Raw genomic sequence first — 20,919 nt, 5'->3', positions numbered from 1 at the left:
TCATTTCTGTGACTTTAATTTTATAACCTGAAACGTTTTAATCCTTCTTATTTCACCCATCCGCCCAGTCACCTTCCCTCTGGCAACCATCACTTTGTTTTCTGTATTTAAGTCTGGTTTTGTGTGTATATGTGTGTGTGTATTACTCTGTTTTGTTCTCGAATGCACTTATTATTTACCTGAACTATATATTACTTGTTGTTTGTCTCTGCAACCAGAATGTAAGTTAGTACAACTTTAATGTTTTGTTCACTCCTCTCTAGAACTGTACATGGCAAATGCTGTGATCTCAAATGACAGCAATTCTCTTGTCACGGTAATTCATGACCTCTACATTGCAAAATCCAAACATTGCTTTTTGCTTCAAGCTTTCAACAACAGTAGATACTGGTGATCTTTCTCTTTTTCTCACCTACCATATCGCTATTCTCCAAGCTTTTCTCATATCTCACCAGAGGTTACTTTTCAGACTCTTTCTAGGATCTTCTTCTGCCTGAAGTTCAAATGATAGTGTTCTATTTTTTTCCAAATTTCTTTTTTAATGTTTATTATTATTGAGACAGAGAGAAACACAGCATGAGTGGGGGAGGGTCAGAGAGAGACACACACACACAGAATCTGAAACAGGCTTCAGGCTCTGAGTTGTCAGCACAGAGCCCGATGCGGGGCTCGAACCCACGAACCGTGACATCATGACCTGAGCCAAGTCGGGCGCTCAACCGACTGAGCCACCCAGGCGTCCCGATAGTGTTCTCTTAGTTTTAATCCTGAGCCTCCTTCTTTGTCATATCTAAATTCTCTTCTGATGCATTATACCTTTTCCCGTGACAATAAATACCATCTTCATTTTGATAACACAACTACCAAGTTTACTTTAGCTCTGAAATGCAGACTTGTATATTCAAGTGTCTGTTGGACATGTCTATCTGGATGCTTATAGACATTGCAAACCTAACATGTTCAGAACAGAATTTTCTATTATCTTTATTATTCCAGTCTCTGTCTTGCTCTAAGCCCCCACTGTTCTCTCTCCTCCTGTTCTACTTGACCCCTAATTTACTTTGCTTCAGTTATAATGAACTTGTTTGCCTCTTCTGCCCCGAGTTTTGTTTTATTCACTATTGTATCCCCAGTGCCTAGAACAGTGCCTGGTAGGTCCTGTTACGTACTGGTGGATGCTCAGTATATAAAGTTATTGGTTGAATTCACGACTGTTGCTCAAAACAAAAAGCTAGGGCTTGTGCATCCACTGTTCCCTAAGCCCTGAAGGACCTTTCCCCGACCCTTGTATGGCTGGTTCTTTCAAGTCTCAAACTTCAAAATCACTTCCGTAGAAAGGAAATGCCTCCCTAAAGTCACCTCCGTCTCTATTGTAACATCCTGTGTTACTTTCACCAATGCATTTAACATTGCCTATTATCTTTGTTTACTAATAATGTTAATGCTGTTTGTCCTGTCCCACTTCAGTGTAAGGTCCATGAGTACGGGGACTTTGCCTGTATCCTCCATGCCTAAAATAGTGCCTGGCATTTGTTGAATGAATGAATGAATGAGAGAAATCTAGGCCTGTCAGACCTCAAAGATAATACTCCTGCACTCTTAGAACGGTTTTCTCTGGTTCTTTAGGTAGTAGTTTCTTCTTCTGATATTTTGTAAATTCCTACTGCCTCCACGTACAAGAAAATAGGTAGAGGCTCTGAGCTTCTGAACCAGACAACATATTTCCATGCTACGTTTCACCCCAATCTTAGCAAACCAGTGGGACGCGAGTCACGTGCCAGGCTCCATGTTAGGTGCTGGGGATAAAGTTTTCTAGTGCACAGCCATTTCCCTCAGGAAGTTTACGAAGGTTTCGGAAATGTATAACCTAACTGCACTTAGATTTCGCGTTGGTTTCAACCCCTCTAACCGCTGCACCCTCGCGCGGAATCTTGCGGAGCTGCAGACCAAACGCAACAGGGAGGGTCCGGATTTCGGTACCGCCCACAGCGTCCTGCGCCCCGCCCAGGGCTCGGCCCCCTGCAACCCTGTTCTTCCCTTGGCCCCGCCTCCAGCCGCTCTAAGCCTTAGGGGCGGGGCCCGCGGCGTTTACTCGTGTTCTAACGCGCGACGCAGTGGCAGTGACGTAACACTTGCGCACCGATCGTCGCTGCGGCTCTGCAGACAGACCTTCCCTTCGCCGCCGTCCCTGTCGTCGCGCAGCGGCGCGCGGACTTCCGCAGCTCCGATTCCGGCCTTTGAGCGCCTGGCAGCCGTCCGCTCTCTTCAACCGAGCCATGGCCGCAGCCGGCGGGCCGGAAGCTGCTGGACGCTCTCTCCTTCCCAGCCTCCTCTTGCTTCTGCTGATCACTGGCCCCGCCCTCGGCTGGAACGACCCTGGTGAGTGCCGTCCTCACCCGCCCCTTTATTTTGAAAGCAGCCAGCGCCCAGAGGCCCAACAGGCGACCATTTCCGTTCGCCGCCGCCTGGGCCTTTCTATCCTAGTTTCTCATTTCCATCTTCTTCCCTAGTCATCAGCGTCCTACCTGGCTTTTTTGCTTTTCCCAGAAGTCTTGCGGGACAAGTGGGGACAGTTGGGAAGTGGGCGGGGCGGGACGACTCTGTATATTTAAGGTCCTCTCTCTCCCTTCCCTGGACTCCGAGAATTTGTCTACCTTCTGCTTTCTCGGACGACAGCCCTCATCCCTAAGACTAACTGGAAAGCTCCATTCTCCCCTGCTCATTTTTCTTTGTTGTCATGACTGTCTGATGTCATCTTGGCTGCCTGTTGTCATGGCTGCCTGTTGCTATGGCTGACAGTTGGCACAGCACCGGCAGTCTGTGAGTCACACTTAGTGGACAGGGATATAAACCTTGCAGGCAGGTTAGCAGAATCACAGACATGTGAGCAAAACTCATGCTTCTCATTCTGATCACTACAGTTAAGTTCATTGCGTTACGTCAGCTTTTCCCATTGTTTTCCACCGAACACTAGAATTTAAAAGACATTATTGTGTGTGTGATGGTACATGATGGCACATGTGTTATTAGAATTTCTAATTTCTATTAGAATTTTCTGAAGAATTTTTGTGGGATAAATAATATTCTGTGTAATATATACATAAACATAGATTTCCATTTAATGATGCGTGCTGTTAAATTGGAATTATGTAAGAAATAATTTTTAAACAGTTAAAGCATCGTTTTTGGTTTGGGGAATGAAGATGTTAAGGTATTTAAAGTTTCAATATTGCATTTGTGACTTGGGTGATAGGAAACGCCTGTTTCTTAAGCAACAGATTTATTTCTGTAATTTCCTATTTTATTCCTAAATGCTAAAATGAGAAAGAAGGTGCTTGACTTTGAGTAACTCATTTGAATGTGGATGTTTTATTAGTAATAAAAGCCAAGTTGGGTTTAAATGTCCATGTAATTTCCTTATGTATTCCTGGAAAGTTGTATATAAAGATGACACTTTGGTCAGAATTACAGTTTAAAAACCGGATTGAAACTTTTGAATCTTCAATTCTTAAGTAAAAAAAAGGAAGTTTACAGATGAAGAATCAGGGGAATTAAAAAAAAGGAACCAAATTTAAATTAATGGTGAACTGCTTCTTGGAAATCTTAGTCTCCGTTCTCTATAAACTATTGTTCTGGAACAAAAAGCACCAAAATATTTTGCAGAGTAAACACAATTGATATTTATAAATCCTAGTTTACCTTAAATTTATTTTGAGGAACTGTTTTATGACAGCATTTTATTGGGTTAAGTTTTATCAAGCCCTTTATTAAAGCAATAATCACTCCTGCATTTTGTATTAATTTTTTTTTTGGCTTTGGATGTACTTACTTTGTCTTTAGCTAACATAGAGCAGTGATTTGTCTGGAAAAAAATTGTATACCCATTCTAAAGAGATTACCTAAGACTTTTCAAAATTCTTTATGGAATTATTTTATATTTAAGTCACTTTTCTGGGTGTTGGGAATATAGCAGTTAACAAAACTGAGTGTCTTGGGGCTCCTGGGTGGCACAGTTGGTTACGTGTCCAACTTTGGCTCAGGATGATTTCATGGTTCCTGGGTTCAAGCCCCGCGTCTGGCTCTGTGCTAACAGCTAGCTCAGAGCCTGGAGCCTGCTTCAGATCTTGTGTCTCCCTCTCTCTCTCCCCTCCCCCGCTTGCTCTCTGTCTCTCAAAATAAAGACATAAAAAAATTTAACAAAACAAAACTGAGTGTCTTGACCCCAAGGAGTTTACATCTGTTGACAAGAAATAGACAGTAGAGAAACTGGTAAGTAGCATGTCATATGGTGAAAAGTGGATTGGACAATGATAACACAGGGGAAAGAAGGTAGAAGTGGGATTTTCAAAATATGCATTGGTCAGGGAAGAAGCCACTGTTAAGGTGACATTTGATCAGAAACCTGAAGGGAGAAGAAGCGTAAATGACCTGCTATGAGTTGTATTTTCAAGGTGAATTCTGTCTGTTCTGTGGAGAACAGACTGTAGGGGGTCCAGGGAAGCTGGGAGGCCAGTGAAGAGGCTGCTGGTACAGTGAGTTTCAAGAGTAGTGATGGTTTGGCCAGGGGAGAGCAGTGGAGTTGGTGAGAGTGGTTGGATTCTTACCTATTTAGAAGGTGGAGCTGACATGATATTTTGATGGATTAGATGTAGGGGTGGGAGGAGAAGATGAGGTTTTTTGCCTGAGTGGCTAGGAGCGTGGACTCACCATTTCCTGAGATGTGGAAGATTGTGGGAGAAGCATGTTTGGGGGACTTTGGTTTTGTTCATCTTAAATTTGAGACCTGTAAGTGGATTTCGATTTGTGAGTCTGTGACCCTTGATGGGTATAACTAGTGGAGGATGGGTGTGAGCATTTTGTTCTTAGACCTTGTCTCAGTTCCGGCTGTTAAAATACTATGATTGGGTGGCTTAACCAACAAACTTGTTTGTTTGTTTTCCGGAGGCTGGGAAGTTGAAGATCAGGGTTTGCAGAAGGCTATTTTGTTGTTATGTCCTCACATGGCAGAGGAGAGAGCTCTGGTCTTTTCCTCTTCTTATAAGGATCTAATCCTATCATGAGGGGCTTCATCCTCAAGCCTTTATCTAAAACTAACACTTCCCAAAGGCCCTGCCTCCAAATATGACATTGGGATTAGGGCTTCAACATAGGAATTTTTAGTGCCACAAAACCTAGTGACCTTTAGGATGTCCAGGGAGGAAAGCTGCTGTAGGGTTATGGTAATAATACCTCATGTGTATATAGCTCCTTAAACATCTCAAAAATATTTATTGTACTTGATCATCTATTATGTATCAAGTACTTGGCTGGATAATTCTAGTAAATTATATCTAAGTTTCATAATCTATTTTAAGGTTGATAAATGTAAGCTTCAGGACCAGTTTTAAAGTTGATATTATCTTCTTAATTTTACAAGTGAGGAAATTTCTGTACAGATAAATTGACTTGGCCAAAGTCCTGTATAGTAAGTTGGTGATGGGAATTTAGTTCAGTGTCCTTTGTTTTATCTCAGCCCTGCTACAATAATTTCAAGTTATTGTTATTCCTGTTACTTACTTTATTTTTAAAAATTTTTTTATGTTATTTAGTTTAATAATGTCTTATGACTTTTTAAACAATTTTTAAATTTTTTTATTTTAGAGAGAGAGCATGTGGAGTAGGGGAGAGGGGCCGAGGGAAAGAGAGAATCTCAAGCAAGCTCCATACTCAGCACAGAGCTTGACACAGGGTTTGATTCCACGACCCTGGGATCATGACCTGGGCCGAAATCAAGAGTTGGATGCTCAACTGCTTGGGCCACCCAGGTGCCCCACCTTATGACTTTTTAAACCATTGAATACTTTCATTGTTACAGTTTTTATGTATGAGGTGATAGTTTGGGGTTAATATAGCATATTTTATTTTAATATGATTCTTGGAAATTTTAGTCCATATGGAATTAGGTTTTTATATAGCTGTAGGTAGAGTTTGTTCTAGCTGCAGTAGTCAGTTATGTTGGTGTCATTTAAGGAAGGCTTTTTTTTTTTTTTTTTACTAAATTAGAAAGCCCACTTTATCTTATATTGAATTCCCACATGTATCTGGATTTATTTCTAAAAAAAAATTTTTTTTAATGTTTATTCAGTTTTGAGAGAGAGAGTGTGAGCAGGGGAGGGGCAGAGAGAGAGGGAGACACAGAGTCTGAAGCCGTTTCCAGGTTCTGAGCTGTCAGCACAGAGCCTGAGGCTAGGCTTGAACCCACGAACTGGGAGGTCGTGACCTGAGCTGAAGTTGGATGCTTAACCAACTTGAGCCACCCAGGCACCCCTGGGAATGATATTTTAAATTTTAATGGCAGGTAATCAATCTTTGTATATTCCTTGTTTCCTTTCAACGCCATATTTAAGGTTGAAATATTTCTATGTGATTTTAGGCATCATGACAGGCCACCACTAAATCCTTCAATATGCTCCTCCCCTTTTTTAAAAGGAACTTTTACCCGTAAGGTAAAAGTAACATTAACCCCTGACAAAATTAATATTAATTTCTTAATGTCAACTAATTATTCCATATCAGATACCACATTTGTGCCTAATATGTCTAAACTGGTTGATTCATTCCAAGACCCAATCCAGGTCCTTGCATCACCTTTGATTTTATTCTCCTTTAAGTCTTTTTAAATGTAGAAATCCTTTTTTTATGCTGTTGCTTTGCTGAAGGGCTTGGGCCTGTTGTCCTTTATTTGGAATATCCTACCTTCTGGATTGTTTTTTTTGTGGCGTTGTTTTAGCTTACTTTTTTCCTTCCCTGTATTTCTTGGAGACTGAATGGTAAGTCCGAAGGACTGATAAAATTCATGTTAAATACTTTCAGGGATTACATCGTAGTGGATGGTATATCAGTTTGTTCTACCATTATTGATGCTAAGATTAACTAGTGTATTAAAAATGGTTTTATTTCTTCCTTGTGAAGTTATATTTTTCCAGAAAGCTCTCTGTGTAATGTTACTTAGCCCCATATCAATATCTGATCTCTTAATGATTTTAAAACACATAAATCCTTGTCTGAATCTGTTTCTTTAGGGGTTATAAAGTGATGATTTTTTTTCCAATTCTGTCATTTCATTTGCATTTATTAGCTGTCATTCTTCAGTAAAGTTGAGATTTCCATTATCACCTGAGGCTATTTCAGATTATAGTTCCTGATAGAAAGTCAGAATAAAAATTTAATTTTTAATCTTTAATTGCCAATTTTCAGGAAAAAGGAGGTAGGTAGCAACTTTTAGTGAAAAATGCGTTTTTTGCATTCTTTTTGAGCGTTATTATGGATTTTGGATTTTTATAGATCGAACATAACTTGATCAATTGCAGTCTTTATCTTGCTGCTCAGTCTTTTGCTTTTGGTGTCTTAAGATTTCCCCATACCAGGATCATAAACATTTTCTTTGAGTTTTGTACATTTTTGTTGTATGTTTTATGGTGTAAGTTTTTAGCCATTGTGGATTAACTTTTGTCCATCGTATACAGTGATCAATTCTTCTAATCCTGTGCCGGTACTGTACTGTTTATGCTACTACAGATTTAATAATATATTTCAATATATATAGTTCAAATTTCCTTTCTTTGTTACTGGTATTCAGCTGTCTTTTCATTATTGATTTTATATGTTAGTATATATTTTATGTTATTATATTTCTTTCTGTTAAGTTTATTTTGAGAGAGCGAGCGAGCATGCACCAGTGGGGGAGGGGCAGAGAGCGAGGGAGAGAGAAATCCCAAGCAGACTCCGTACTGTCAGCAGGGAGCCAGACTCAGGGCTCTACTCCACTAACTGTGAGATAATGACCCGAGCAGAAATCAAGAGTTGGACACCCGACCAACTGAGCCACCAGGAGCCCTGTATCATTATATTTCTAATTTTATTGCATTTTGGTGAGAGAGTGGCTGATAAATTTCAGTTTAGTCGCATTTATTAAGTTCTTTTTTTGGTAAATCAGTATAAATGAGATCTGTATCTGCTGATATGAGGGAATGCCCATGATGTATGATGTATGTATGTAAGTGGAAAAACCATGTGAAGAATAATGTGGACTCTGTGTTTCATTTTTTATAAAAAATAAACTAACAATCAAAACAACCCCTGTATCTGTGTCTGGGTAAGCAAGTAAAAAGTACTTACCAGATTGTTAATTTGGGTTATCACAGAAATGTAAAATTGGAGGAAGAGTGGGTTTCACTATTTTAAAAAATTATGAAGTATATCATATATAAAGATGAATAAATAAAACATACATGAATAGTTTAAAGAAGAAAAACTGAACATCATTGTAGCCCCATTTAGTTAAGAGAAAGAAAAGAGAATTCTGCATAATCCTTTCTAGGCACATTTCCTTTCCTGGAGGTAGCTACTTTCCTGATTTTTTTTTTTAAATGTTTTATTTATTTCTAGGAGAGAGAGAGACAGCGTGAGCAGGGGAGGGTCAGAGAGAGAGGGAGTCACAGACTGAAACAGGCTCCAGGCTCTGAGCTGGCAGTCAGCACAGAGCCCGACGCGGGGCTCGAACCCACGAACCGCGAGATCATGACCTAAGCGAAAGTCGGACGCTTAACCGACTAAGCCACCCAGGCGCCCCACTTTCCTGATTTTTGAATGAATACTTTTTTTACTTCAGTTTTTCTACTCATGTATGGGGTAAGACCCTAAAAGTTTTTAAAAAACTGACTAGCTCATTTCTTAGCGGTGTAAAAAAAAAAAAAAAAAAAAGGCCTATGGCTTCAGGTTTCCTGAGATTTTAAGCACCCTTTCTGGGGAAATCACTGGGGAAAGTCATGGGAAACATAGGACTTCCTATAATTAAAGTATCTGCCAAAGACTGTAATGGTCCGATTTTGAACATTGGACAGAAATATGGTCAGAAGGAGTAGGTTGCTTTAGATCTTTCACTTCTAAGCTTCCCATGGTCTATCTGTTGCACTTAGGAATAGGGTAAAACCAGCTGATCCCAGTTACCAGGACATGGTGGGGAAGAGAAGGAACTTCATCAGCTGGAGGCCAAGACAGACCAAATACGGATAAAAACCAAAGCAAGGTTCACCTGGACATTTCTTTCCTTAGGTTTGAAAGAGATGGTATGGTAGCAGCAGGGAATTTTGCTGGCAGCCCTCATATGTCTTTTGAGCAGTACTCTTCCAGTGTGGACTTGGTGTCCTCTGCCTGGCCGTGGTTGTCCTATTGCTATCTTCATTCATCACTCTCCTTGGGATTCCCTTTGTCCCTTTGTATGCCATTACTTTTTCTTTAGTCCTCTGGTTTTTATGTCTTTCTCTTTGTTTTGTTTTTTTCTCTTGGTGGTGACTATCTTTCATTATCTTACTGAGAATTGATACCTGGGAGGTAAATATTTTGAAACCTTTCAGATGTCTGAAAATTTCACCTCTTGGTTGAGTGACAATCTAGAATTCTATACCTACTTACTTTTGGAAGGATTTTCTATGACAAGTGTTTTATTAGGATGACCTTTTCTGTGTTTGACAGGATATTTACTACCTGTTCGTCTGTGTTCTTCATGTTTCAGACAGAATATTATTGCGGGATGTAAAAGCCCTTACTCTCTACCACGACCGCTATACCGCCTCCCGTAGGCTGGATCCGATTCCACAGTTGAAATGTGTTGGAGGCACAGCTGGATGTGATTCTTATACCCCAAAAGTCATACAGTGTCAGAACAAAGGTTGGGATGGTTATGATGTACAGGTAATATTCATTATGTTGATGGCAGTCTAGTTGGAACTAGTGTAGTTTTTTTATTCAATAAAGTGTTTATTGGGATATTATTCAGTGTTTTTGGGAAGTACATGTAGAAAATCTCAAGTTAAATATATAAATAAAAATCACTTATTTTCTGGAAAAACATCCTCCAAAGAAAACTGATTTTAAAGCTTGGAAATACTCATTGTAATTTTCATGCCATAAATTTCTCCTGAGACATTAGTAAATTTTCAAAACTTTATATATTTGAGATGGGGGTAGAGAATCTCTGCTGGTTATCATTTTACTGTCATTCCTCAAAAAATACCAACCTACTTTTGGGAAATAATGTTAATATGATCAAGAATTGTAGACTGTTAGGAATGTAGAATGGTACAGGTGCTTTAGAAAACTGCCTGGCGGTTCTTCATGACATAGAGTTACCGAGTCATTCCACTTCTAGGTATATGCCCAAAAGAATTAAAAACATGTGTCCACACAAAAATGTGTGCATAAATGGTTGTAGCAGTATTATATATAATAGCCAAAAAGTAGAAACATCCTAAATGTCCGTCTTTGATGAATGAGTAAAGAAAATGTGGTAGAGCCATACAATGGAATATTATTGAGCCATAAAAAAAAATGACATAGAGATACATGCTACACTATGTGTGAAAACATGATGCTAGGTGAAAGAAGCTAGTCACATATTGTCTGATTGCATTCATATGAAACATCCAAGATAGAGAAATCCATGGAGACAGATTGGTAGTTGCTGAGGGCTGGGAAATTTGGGGAGGAAGTAAGGAGTGACTGCTAATGGAGATGAGATTTCTTTTTGCAGTGGTGAAAATATACTGAAATTGATTGTGGCAATGGTTGCACAACTACGAATACACTAAAAACCATCAAAATGGGTGAAGGTATGATATAGGAGTCATAGCTCAATAATGCTGGTATAAAAAATAAAATAGCATATCTGAAATTTGAGAGAGGAGGTAATTTGGCCAAAAACTTACAGAAAGGCAGAACAAACCAGATCTATTTTAGCTTGTGTCTCTTTAAATGCAGCTAAAGAAGCATATTACCTATTTAGCTCAAAATATAATTATGGAATTAAAAAAAAAAAATTTTATGTTTTATTTCTGAGAGAGAGAGAGAGCGAGAGCAAGCGCATGAACAGGGGAGGGTCAGAGAGAGAGACAGAGAGTCTGAAACAGGCTCCAGGCTCTGAGTTAGCTGTCAGCACAGAGCCCGACGCAGGGCTCGAACCCACGAACTGTGAGATCATGACCTGAGCTGAAGTTGGACGCTTAACCGGCTGAGCCACCCAGGTGCCCCTAATTATGGAATTTAAACTAGGACTTTTTTTTAAGGGGGAAGTATTTGAGGCTAGTGTGAATTCTTTTTGCATTTTTCTAAAGATCTTAAAATTTAAGAGGGGTTGCCTGACTGTCTCAGTTGGTGGAGCATGTGATTCTTGATCTTGGGGTTCTGAACACAGGCCCCATGATGGGCATTACTTAAAAAAAAAGTTTTTTAGTAGATTACTTACTTACAGGATTGGATCCTGAAAAGTTAGTCCATGCTATTATAACATTTTTATAGAAAGTTTCTGTTTTTTGTTTTAATTTTTTTTAATGTTTACATTTGAGAGAAACAGAGTTTGAGTTGGGCAGAGGCAGAGAGAGAGGCATAGAATCTGAAGCAGGCTCCAGGCTCTGAGCTGTCAGCACAGAGCCTGACAAATGGCTTGAATTCACGAATGGTGAGATCATGACCTGAGCCAAAGTTGGATGCTTAACTAACTGAGCCACCCAAGCTCCCCTGTGTGGAAAGTTTTTTCTACAAGGTTATGTACTATCTCTGATGCTATATGTAGTTACCAGATATTCATGTATGATGCTGATTTTTGAGACTTAACCTTTAAATAACTTTTTTATTTTATTTAAAAAAATTTTTAATGTTTTTTATTTCTGAGAGAGAGAGAGACAGTGTGAGCAGGGGAGGGTCAGAGAGAGAGGGAGGCACAGAAATCTGAAACGGTCTCTAGGCTCTGAGCTAGCTGTCAGCACATAGCCTGACACGGGACTCCAACCCACGAACTGTGAGATTATGACCTGAGCCGAAGTCGGACGCTTAACCGACTGAGCCACCCAGGTGCCCCTATTTTTAAAGTTTTTATTTATTTATTTTGAAAGGGAGAGAGAGGGAACGAACAGGGAAGGGGCAGAGAGAGAGAGAGAATCCCAAGCAGGCTCTGCATGGGGCTCCACATAGAATTTGAACCCACGAACTACAAGGTCATGACCTGAACTGAAATCAAGAGTTGGACACTTACCTGACTAAGCCACCCAGGTGTCCCAAGAACCTCTATTTTTAAAGTAAACATCTTGAATTACAGTAGCAAAGGTTGACATTTAAAATTTTGCTTAACAGTTATATAAATTGTGGAATGCTTAATATGTACAAAAGAATTCCTCGTGTATGTGTAAGGAATAAGGAATAGTAATAAAACAAACACTCAGGTACCTCCAACCTACCTTTGAAGCCCTTAGGTTGCCTTCTCCCCAACACCGAAGTACTCATTGTTTTGAACTTTATCATTCCCCAGCTTCATTTTATATTGTTATGATAGCTGTATAACCCAAATAGTATTTATTTAAAAACATTTTGATTCTAATAATCTATTTCTGTTTTTTCTTCACAGTGGGAATGTAAGACTGATTTAGATATTGCATATAAATTTGGAAAAACTGTAGTGAGCTGTGAAGGCTATGAATCCTCCGAAGACCAGTATGTACTGAGAGGTTCCTGTGGCTTGGAGTATAACTTAGATTACACAGAACTTGGTCTGAAGAAATTGAGAGAGTCTGGAAAAAACTATGGCTTTAACTCTTTCTCTGATTATTATAACAAGCTGCACTCCTCAAATTCCTGTGGCATCAGTGGATTGATTACCATCGTAGTACTACTTGCTATTGCTTTTGGAGTTTATAAATTGTTCCTTAGTGATGGTCAGGATTCTCCTCCCCCGTATTCTGAGTATCCTCCATATTCCCATCGTTATCAGAGATTCACCAACTCAGCAGGACCCCCTCCTGCAGGCTTTAAGTCTGACTTCACAGGTATGTTTCGCTAGGTAATGGCAATAAGTAAGGTCGATGTGAGGTAGTGAATCTTGTGCTGGTTTCTGAAATAGAAAATGGTGACATTGGGAGACCAAAACAGATTTGTCCTCTCATCTTTTCTTTTTCCAACTTCTTTTACCTATTTTTCTGTGTAAGGATAATTGTGACCACTATTTTAAGGTGGCAGGGTTAAATTATAAATCATCTTAATCAGAAAAACTTGATCAGATTTGGCAATAAGCATTTACCTTGAAATCCATGTCATACCATACACAAAAATCTATTCATTAAATATAGATCTCAGCATAAAAGGTAAAACATAAGAAAATATTTGTCATGACCATGGGATGGGCAGAAATTGCTTTGGATACCAAAAGTTCCAGCCAAAAAGATAAGATGGATAAATTCGACTTTATTTAAATTGAGAATGTTTAGCCATCAAAAGACAACATTAACAGAGTGAAAAGGCAAGCCACAGACTGGGAGAAAATATTTGTAAAACATTATTTTCAACACAGGGTGTGTATCTAGAATATGTAAAAAACTTTCCCACAAATCTAAGGAAAGACAGACAACCCAATTTTTAAAATGGACAGAGACTTGAATAGCCATTTTATAATAAAAGAAGATATCTAGATGTCCGGTAACAATATGAAAAGGTGCCTGACATCATTAGTCTTTAGGAAAATGCAGATTAAAACCACATTGAATTCATTATTAACCACCATAAGAGCTAATATTAAAAAGGCACAGTGCCAAGTAATGACAAGGATGGAATCCATTGAAACTTGATGGTAGGAGTTAAAATAGAAAACACTTGAGAAAACTGTCACTGTCTACTAGAATTAAACATTGGCCTCTCCTATGACCCAGCAGCTCCATTCCTTGATGCATATGTAAGAGAAATGCGTGTATTTGTACACAAAAAGATATGCATGGAATATTTATAATAGTTTTATTCACAACAGCCAAAAATTGGAAATAGAATGTCCATAAACAGAAGAATGAGACAAGTTGTGATTTTTTTTTTCACACAATTTAATACTATAGATCGGTTTTAAAAAACAAAACCAAAACCTGATGTGTGCATTTGGGGGGGGGGGGGTTGATTCTCATAAACTTAATGATGTGCCAGACATGGAAGAGTACCTGATATATGATTATATTTAGAAGTTCAGGAATGGGTAAGACCAAAGTATAGTGAGAGAAGTTGGGGTAATGCTGATCTCCGTTGTGGGTGGTTATCTATTGGGAATTGTCATGAGGGAGCCTCCTGGGGTGCAAGAAATGTTTTGTTGATGTGGGTAGAGGTTACATGCACGGGGACATATGTACAAGTTTCTTATGCTGTACAAGTGAGATTAGGACACTTTATGTTATACTGATGTGTTATACTGAGTTATTAAAAAAAAAAACTTCATCTGAGCAGAAGGTACTTTTTTGGTTTAAGACTTGACTTCCCACTTGATACAAATATCTGGCTGCCTCCACTTGGATTCCTGCATTGGGTACCAAGGACAGCTATCATGTGATGCTTTCATAGATGTTCATAATGCCGAAAGGAAGGACCTCCGACAAGTGGGGTCATCTTGCAGTAGCTGATCCTGAGCAGGGCAAATGTGACTCTGCAGGAGGTAACCCCCCTCCCTTCTGAGATGCCTTTTTTTCATGTCTGTGGGAAAGGGACTTCTCAGTTATAAATCAGTATTTTGTGAATACACTATTTGACTACAGCTTGTTTACGAGTAGACGGCTGAGTATTAGCAATAGATAGTGCAGATGAAATAACTGAAATGTATTTTTTTTGGTGTTGTAGGCCATGTTTTGTTTGTATGAGGATATATAATGAATCATTTTTATTTCTAGGACCACATGGTGCAACTTCTGGTTTTGGCAGTGCTTTCACAGGACAAGGATACGGCAATTCAGGACCCGGGTTCTGGACTGGCTTGGGAACTGGAGGAATACTGGGGTATCTGTTTGGCAGCAATCGGTAGGTTTTGCATTGACCTTACTTGCGCTTTAGTTCCACTTTTCTTTGGAAGCTTCTTTGTTTTGCTTGCAATTGGACTGGATTTGGTTTTGTTGAGGAAAATAAATTATGGTGACATTACCCTATTAAATCAGTCTCTGCTGTATGGGCTTTCATCGATACTGTATATGTTATTTTCTTTCATTGTGTTTTTTCTTCCGATGTCGTCATCATGGATATTATGAGTTAGGAAAAAGACTGTCTTCTTAATGCCTGAGAAAATGAGAAGATAGGAAAGGGCACCGCGCTTGAGGAACAGTTAGCCGTCAGGTTTGGTAGGGGAATGGGGGACGCAAGGCTGGGCAGGGCTTGGAGCCAGATTTTGGGATGTCTTCAGTGTTATTGGTAGTTTAATTTTAGATTTTATCTGAGTGTGAGTTCTGAAAGAGTCTCCTTTCCTTGTCACTTCCCTGCCATGGCGATGACCATACAGTATCAGAAGAACAAAATAGTATCTATTTCATGTTATACTAGAACACTGAGGGAAAACACTTGATAAGATTTTTTCTGAGAGTTTAGAAATAGGATATTTAAAACCGAAGTCAAAAGAAGATGCCTGACACGCTTTTGTGTCTTCATAGAGCAGCAACACCCTTTTCTGATTCGTGGTATTACCCATCTCCTCCTCCATCCTCCAGCACATGGAATAGCCGCGCCTACTCACCACTTCGTGGAGCCTCAGGGAGCTATTCGGAGTGTGCAGGCTCAGAGACGAGAACCAGAACAGCATCAGGTGAGAGCGAAAGCATAGAGTTTCTTATCATATGGCAGTAAAGTATAGAAATAGTTTTGGAACTGAAGAAGATAATTAACTGGGAGCACCTGGGTGGCTCAGTCAGTTAAGTGCCTGACTCTTGATTTCAGCTCAGGTCCTGATCTCGTGGTTTGTGAGTTTGAGCCCTGCATCGGGCTCTGCACTTATAGCACCGAGACTGCTTGGGATTCTGTCTTTCCCTCTCTCTCTGCTCTCCCACTGCCCCCTTCAATAAATAGGGGTGCCTGGGTGGCTCAGTCGGTTAAGCATCCGACTTCAGCTCAGGTCATGACCTCATGGTTCGTTGGTTTGAGCCCCACGTCAGGCTCTGTGCTGACAACTTGGAGCCTGGAGCCTGTTTCAGATTCTGTGTCTCCTTCTCTCTCTGCCCTTGCCTGCTTGTGCTCTGTCTGTCTCTCTCTCAGAAATAAACAAACACTAAAAATAAATAAATAAACTTAAAAAATACATTAAAAATGATAATTAACTGTATATTAGTAATCATAGTTTTATTTAGCATACCCATTGGAAATATTAATAGCACAATTAACTGAGGCAAAATATAGTTCAGATTCATTTTTTCCTCTCACTTCTAAACATTCTTTCACTTCCAGCATTAACCAACCGGGATTTGACCTTCAGCCTTCCTGAATATTGGTTTCTACATATGTTTAATTCTGTGACCTCTAGAGTTCTTCTTAAGCTCTAAAATGGAATTTTCTATGTATTGAATATTCAGCAGAACTCAAAAAAATATGTATTGATCTATACTTTAAATACTTGTCTAAAGTATGGTGGTAATGTTTATTCCTACTGTTAAGAGGAAATTTTGGAAAAAGTAAGGATATAATATAAAAAGTAAAAAAAAAACTATTTGTTTTTAAACATCCATCTAATTAGGAGACAATGGGAGGCAATGGGTAATGAAGTAGATTGCTGTGGAATGGATTTGTCTTCAGCAGGGGAAGTTCTAGAAGAGTGGTTAATTCTTGACATTGATAGAAAACTGCGTTTCTCATAGCACTGGTGTGAATTGGCATTACCTACTAAATTAACCAGGAGCATATACTCTAGACCCAGCGGTTTCACTCTCAGACAAACAGCAACATAAGTGCACACATTCGTAAACTGAGAGATAAGTATGAGAATGCTCATAGCCTCTTTATTCCTTTTTGTTTTTTTGGAGAAAGAGAGCATGTGCACTCAAGAAGGGGAAGGTCAGAGAGAGAGGGAGAGAGAGAATCTTAAGCAGGCTCTGTGCCTAGTGTGGAGCTTGATCTCATGATTGTGAGATCATGATCTGAGCTGAAATCTGGTTGGATGCTTAACCAACTGAGCCACTCAAGCGCCCCACATCTTTACTCCTAATAGCCTCCAAGTGGAAGAAACCCACGTATCCAAGAGCAGTAAAGTATATGAATAAATGGAGTTATGGCCATATGATGGAATGCTGTGCAACAAGGAGAGGGAATAAATAGCTGTATGCAATAATGTGGATAGATCTACCAAATATAAAAAGAAAAGAAGGAAGTCGGACACAAAGGAATATATATAAATATGATTACAACATTCATAAATATATGTGTTTAAAAACAAGCAAAGCTAACCTATGGAGTTAGATGTCAAGGTAGTGGTTACTTTTGGGGAGAAAAAGGAGGAGGTAGTGATTGGGAGGATATATAAAAATATAGCTACATAGGACAAAGCATGGTAATAGAATACTCATTGGAAACAGAAATTGTAAAAAGACATAAATCTCAACTAGAAGTGTATGGGACTTATATGAAGAAAATCATTAAACATTAAATAACCTAAAGGAAAACCTGAAAGAACATGGACTTTCCAGATGGGAACACTTGTCATCTTACAACCTGTTAGCGCGTGTGCGTGTACATGTGTGTGTGGGTAACGAAGTTAACATTTACCATTGAGAGCCTGAAACTTGCCCCCACATGGTTTCTTTTTGCCGCCGGAGATGTGACAGATGGCAGGGCTTGGCTGGCTCCGTTGGCTTCTCTGCCTTTTGGCTTAGACGTTGAGTATTGCCCATACCACATTGCCCTCATCACGGAAGCCATCTTTAGTTTCCTGTCTACAAGCGATTCGCAGCAGCATGTCTGAGTTTAATCAGCTCGATGCCCGGATGACTGGGAGGACTATTGTGCGGGGCAAAGCACCGTCTGCATAGCCTTGGTCCCCCCACTCCCTCCCTCCCGTCTCTCTCTCTCTCTCATTGTTAACAATAGATGTATTACTGTTGTCATTTTATAAGCAATGCCAGTGCATTTTTGAAAATGAATATAAATTTTACTCTTCTCTTTTTAGGATATGGTGGTACCAGAAGACGATAAGAAAGTAAAAAGTGGAAGTCAAACATCGGATGCAAAATTTCTGACTTTTCATCAGTTTCTTAAAAAAAAAAAAAATGCTACCTGCTAACAACGGGGGAAAGGGGAATATGCAAAAGTTCTGTGGGTTTTTTGTCCTGTGATTACTTTTTGTGTTCTGTTACTTGAGACTAAGAGTTGATACATGAGAAAATGCTTATGTAGAGAATTATATGCCAGTGTAATATGCAGTTGTGTTTGATGGTTTCTGAAAGTGATGATTACTATGGAAAGCTGAAAATGTAGTTTCTAAAACCTGTGCTGCCATTAAGACTGAGGCTTTGTTACCATTAGACCTTGCGTACACAAAATGTCAATCTTACGTGGTTTTAGTGTATGAGTCATTACCTTATGAAAATGATAGTAATCTATTTGGTATTTACTGTTTGATGTTTGCTCTTCTTCAAATATTTAAACCAAGCTTTGGACTACCAATTACATTTATCACTTTTGAGCTCAGGAGCTTTGAACCCTTCAGTGGTGGTGGGGTACTACTAAGTGAGAATGACCTTTTTTGGGAAAAGTAGAAAATAAATATCTAGAACGTTGTTGTGAATGATTGTGTGCCGATGAAAATGTTCGAAACTTCCATATTCATTTCTTGAGAAGTAAAGTTTAAATGTTTCAGCAAAGGTCTTTTAATAGCAGAAGCATGCCCTTCTCTGTGAATCTCCAGTGTTATAGCAGTCTGTTTCAGTCTTACATTAAAATGACAGGAAACATAAAAACAAAGGGTTTAATTCTTATTTTTTCTGCCAGCCTCGACACAAATTGGTGTTAACTTTTTGTATCCTTCTTCCCCAAGGAAAAGGGGTTCACACAGAAGCTGTCTCCCTGATTTCCCCTGGTAGTCTTGCCTTAGCCACCAGTCACTTGGTGTTTTCAAAAAAGGAATCAGAAATGGTGTAGAAGGAGGCCTCTGCTAAAAAATGGCTTAAAAAAAAAAAAAAAAAAGAAATCTGCAGGCCCCTCAGCTCTGAGAGATTACATCATTTGTCTCAGTTAAGTTCTGCAACCCAAGAGTCTCATTTTTACCTTTTAGGAACATTTAAAAACAAACCAGTGTTTATTCTTTAAAATGTGATTTAGGGACTGGTCGAAAGGGTATTGTGAACAGCACTGCCCTTTCCTCTCATCAGTAAAACTTGGTAGAAATCTTAATTCATGTCACAGAGGAAACAGTTTTTATTGAGGTAATTGCACTAAATCCTTACCCCATTTCCCCTTAGTAAAGGGAGATGGAATAAAAGGAAATCCAGCTTATTGCCTTTTTCTAATATTAGTGTTTTGGGTTTTAATTTATTTTTTGCAACAGGGTTCGATAATCTTGAATTTAAGTCTGTTTTACTTGGATAACAAAGTGAAAAAAATTGTTAACTTAAAACTGATCTGTGTATTAAATTTGCTTTTTTTTTTTTAACAAAGTGATTAAAAAAATTTTTTTAATGTTTATTTTTGAGAGAGAGAGACAGGATGTGAGCAGGGGAGGGGAAGAGAGAGAGGGAGACACAGAATCTGAAGCAGGCTCCAGGCTCTGAACTGTCAGCACGGACCCCGATGCGGGGCTTGAACTCATGAGCTGTGAGATCATGATGTGAGCCGAAGTTGGATGCTTAACTGACTGAGCCACCCAGGTAACCCGATTTTTTTTTTTAAATTGAAATATAGTTGCCACACAATGTTATGTTAGCTTCAGGCCCAATTTCTATTTTTGGACACATTATTTCAGGTCATTGGAATTTTAAGAAAATAATGAGTGAATATCAATTGGTGACTTTATAGATTACTTTCAGGAGCACGAGGGGTGTACTTTTTTTTATTAAAAGATTTTTTTTTTAAGTTTATTTCAAGAGAGCAGAGGAGGGACAGAGAGGGAGAGAGAGAATCCCAGGGAGGCTCTGTGCGATCAGTGCAGAGCCTGATGTGGGGCTTGAACTCACGAACTGTGAGATGGTGACCTGAGCTAAAACCAAGAGTCAGATGCTTAACTGAGCCACCCAGGCACCCACTGAGGGGTGTTCTTTGAGGCTCTTTCAAAGACTGCTTGGAGGGAAGGAAGGGAAAGAAACGGCGTATAGGGCTCAAGAGTCTCTGTCCCCAACCCCCACTAGGGTGCTTCTCCTTTATTGTTGTATGTTTACATTTCTTTGTTACTTGTGGAAAAGATTGAGGTATCCCCACCAAAATCTAAGACAAAGAATAAAAGACAGTACAACTGGGTCTCATTAGTGGGTTGATGGCCCACAGTAGGGGATGGCACCAAGGGAAAGAAGGGTACTGAAGTTGGGAGCTTGGTGAGCCTGGTTGGGTGAGCATGAAGAAAAGGAGAGGTGAAGGGGAGCTTTACAGTTTTACTCACATGAGGGTTCAGCAGAATTTCAGATATTAGGATGGGATAGTTTCATGAATGCTTTTCTCTAAAACTGCTGGGTTCTGACCCCTATCCTCCAAGACTGGGTTAAATTTATCTACTGTTCTTCCATAATACGTTGTATACACTTTTACCATTGTCTTTAGTACATTTCATTGTGATTATCTCCAGTGTAGATCTTTCTACTACTCTGAGCTTTTTAGGAAAGAGGGCCAAATATTACTTCTTCCTACCCCTTTCAGCTAGGGCATGGCCATGTGACTAAATTCTGTCAATATTTCTGTCACATGTTCCCTCCAGGTCTTTGAAGAAAATGGCACAAAGACCTCAGGACAATTAAGAGATTATTCCCAGCAGTGATAGGGTAGTCAAAGATTTAGTGGAGGTATTGGTGAGGGTCTGGTGGTACTTCCTGGGTAACTATATTAACTGGGTAAGTGCTGTGGTATGTCTTGGCTGGGTTGTGTGCTGCTTGGATGCCCATGTCTGGAAACCTGCCTCTTCCTAAACCTGGTTTT

The 20,919-nt window shown here is 39.4% G+C and overlaps 1 protein-coding gene across 3 annotated transcripts; it reads left to right on the top strand.

The window, feature by feature from the left end:
• The first annotated feature begins 2,115 nt into the window (after positions 1 to 2,115).
• Positions 2,116 to 18,988, top strand: SARAF (store-operated calcium entry associated regulatory factor). Of its 3 annotated transcripts, XM_077772849.1 has the most exons (7): positions 2,297 to 2,379; positions 5,641 to 5,804; positions 9,554 to 9,732; positions 12,437 to 12,854; positions 14,724 to 14,850; positions 15,471 to 15,622; positions 17,969 to 18,988. In XM_077772849.1, exons 2-7 carry the CDS (start codon positions 5,753 to 5,755, stop codon positions 17,992 to 17,994), a joined length of 954 nt encoding a protein of 317 aa, XP_077628975.1. In that variant the 5' UTR covers positions 2,297 to 2,379; positions 5,641 to 5,752; the 3' UTR covers positions 17,995 to 18,988. The 3 variants fall into 3 exon arrangements, with proteins under 3 accessions (XP_077628984.1, XP_077628969.1, XP_077628975.1); XM_077772858.1 differs by lacking the exon at positions 5,641 to 5,804 and having other exon boundaries at positions 2,116 to 2,379; positions 15,528 to 15,622; XM_077772843.1 differs by lacking the exon at positions 5,641 to 5,804 and having other exon boundaries at positions 2,117 to 2,379.
• The last annotated feature ends 1,931 nt before the right edge of the window (positions 18,989 to 20,919 follow it).

Source organism: Crocuta crocuta, unplaced genomic scaffold (assembly GCF_008692635.1).
Source record: "Crocuta crocuta isolate KB4526 unplaced genomic scaffold, BGI_CrCroc_1.0 scaffold140, whole genome shotgun sequence".
Taxonomy (NCBI): domain Eukaryota; kingdom Metazoa; phylum Chordata; class Mammalia; order Carnivora; family Hyaenidae; genus Crocuta; species Crocuta crocuta.
The sequence above is the reverse complement of the archived record's forward strand: the minus strand, read 5'-3'. Positions and strand labels throughout refer to the sequence as shown.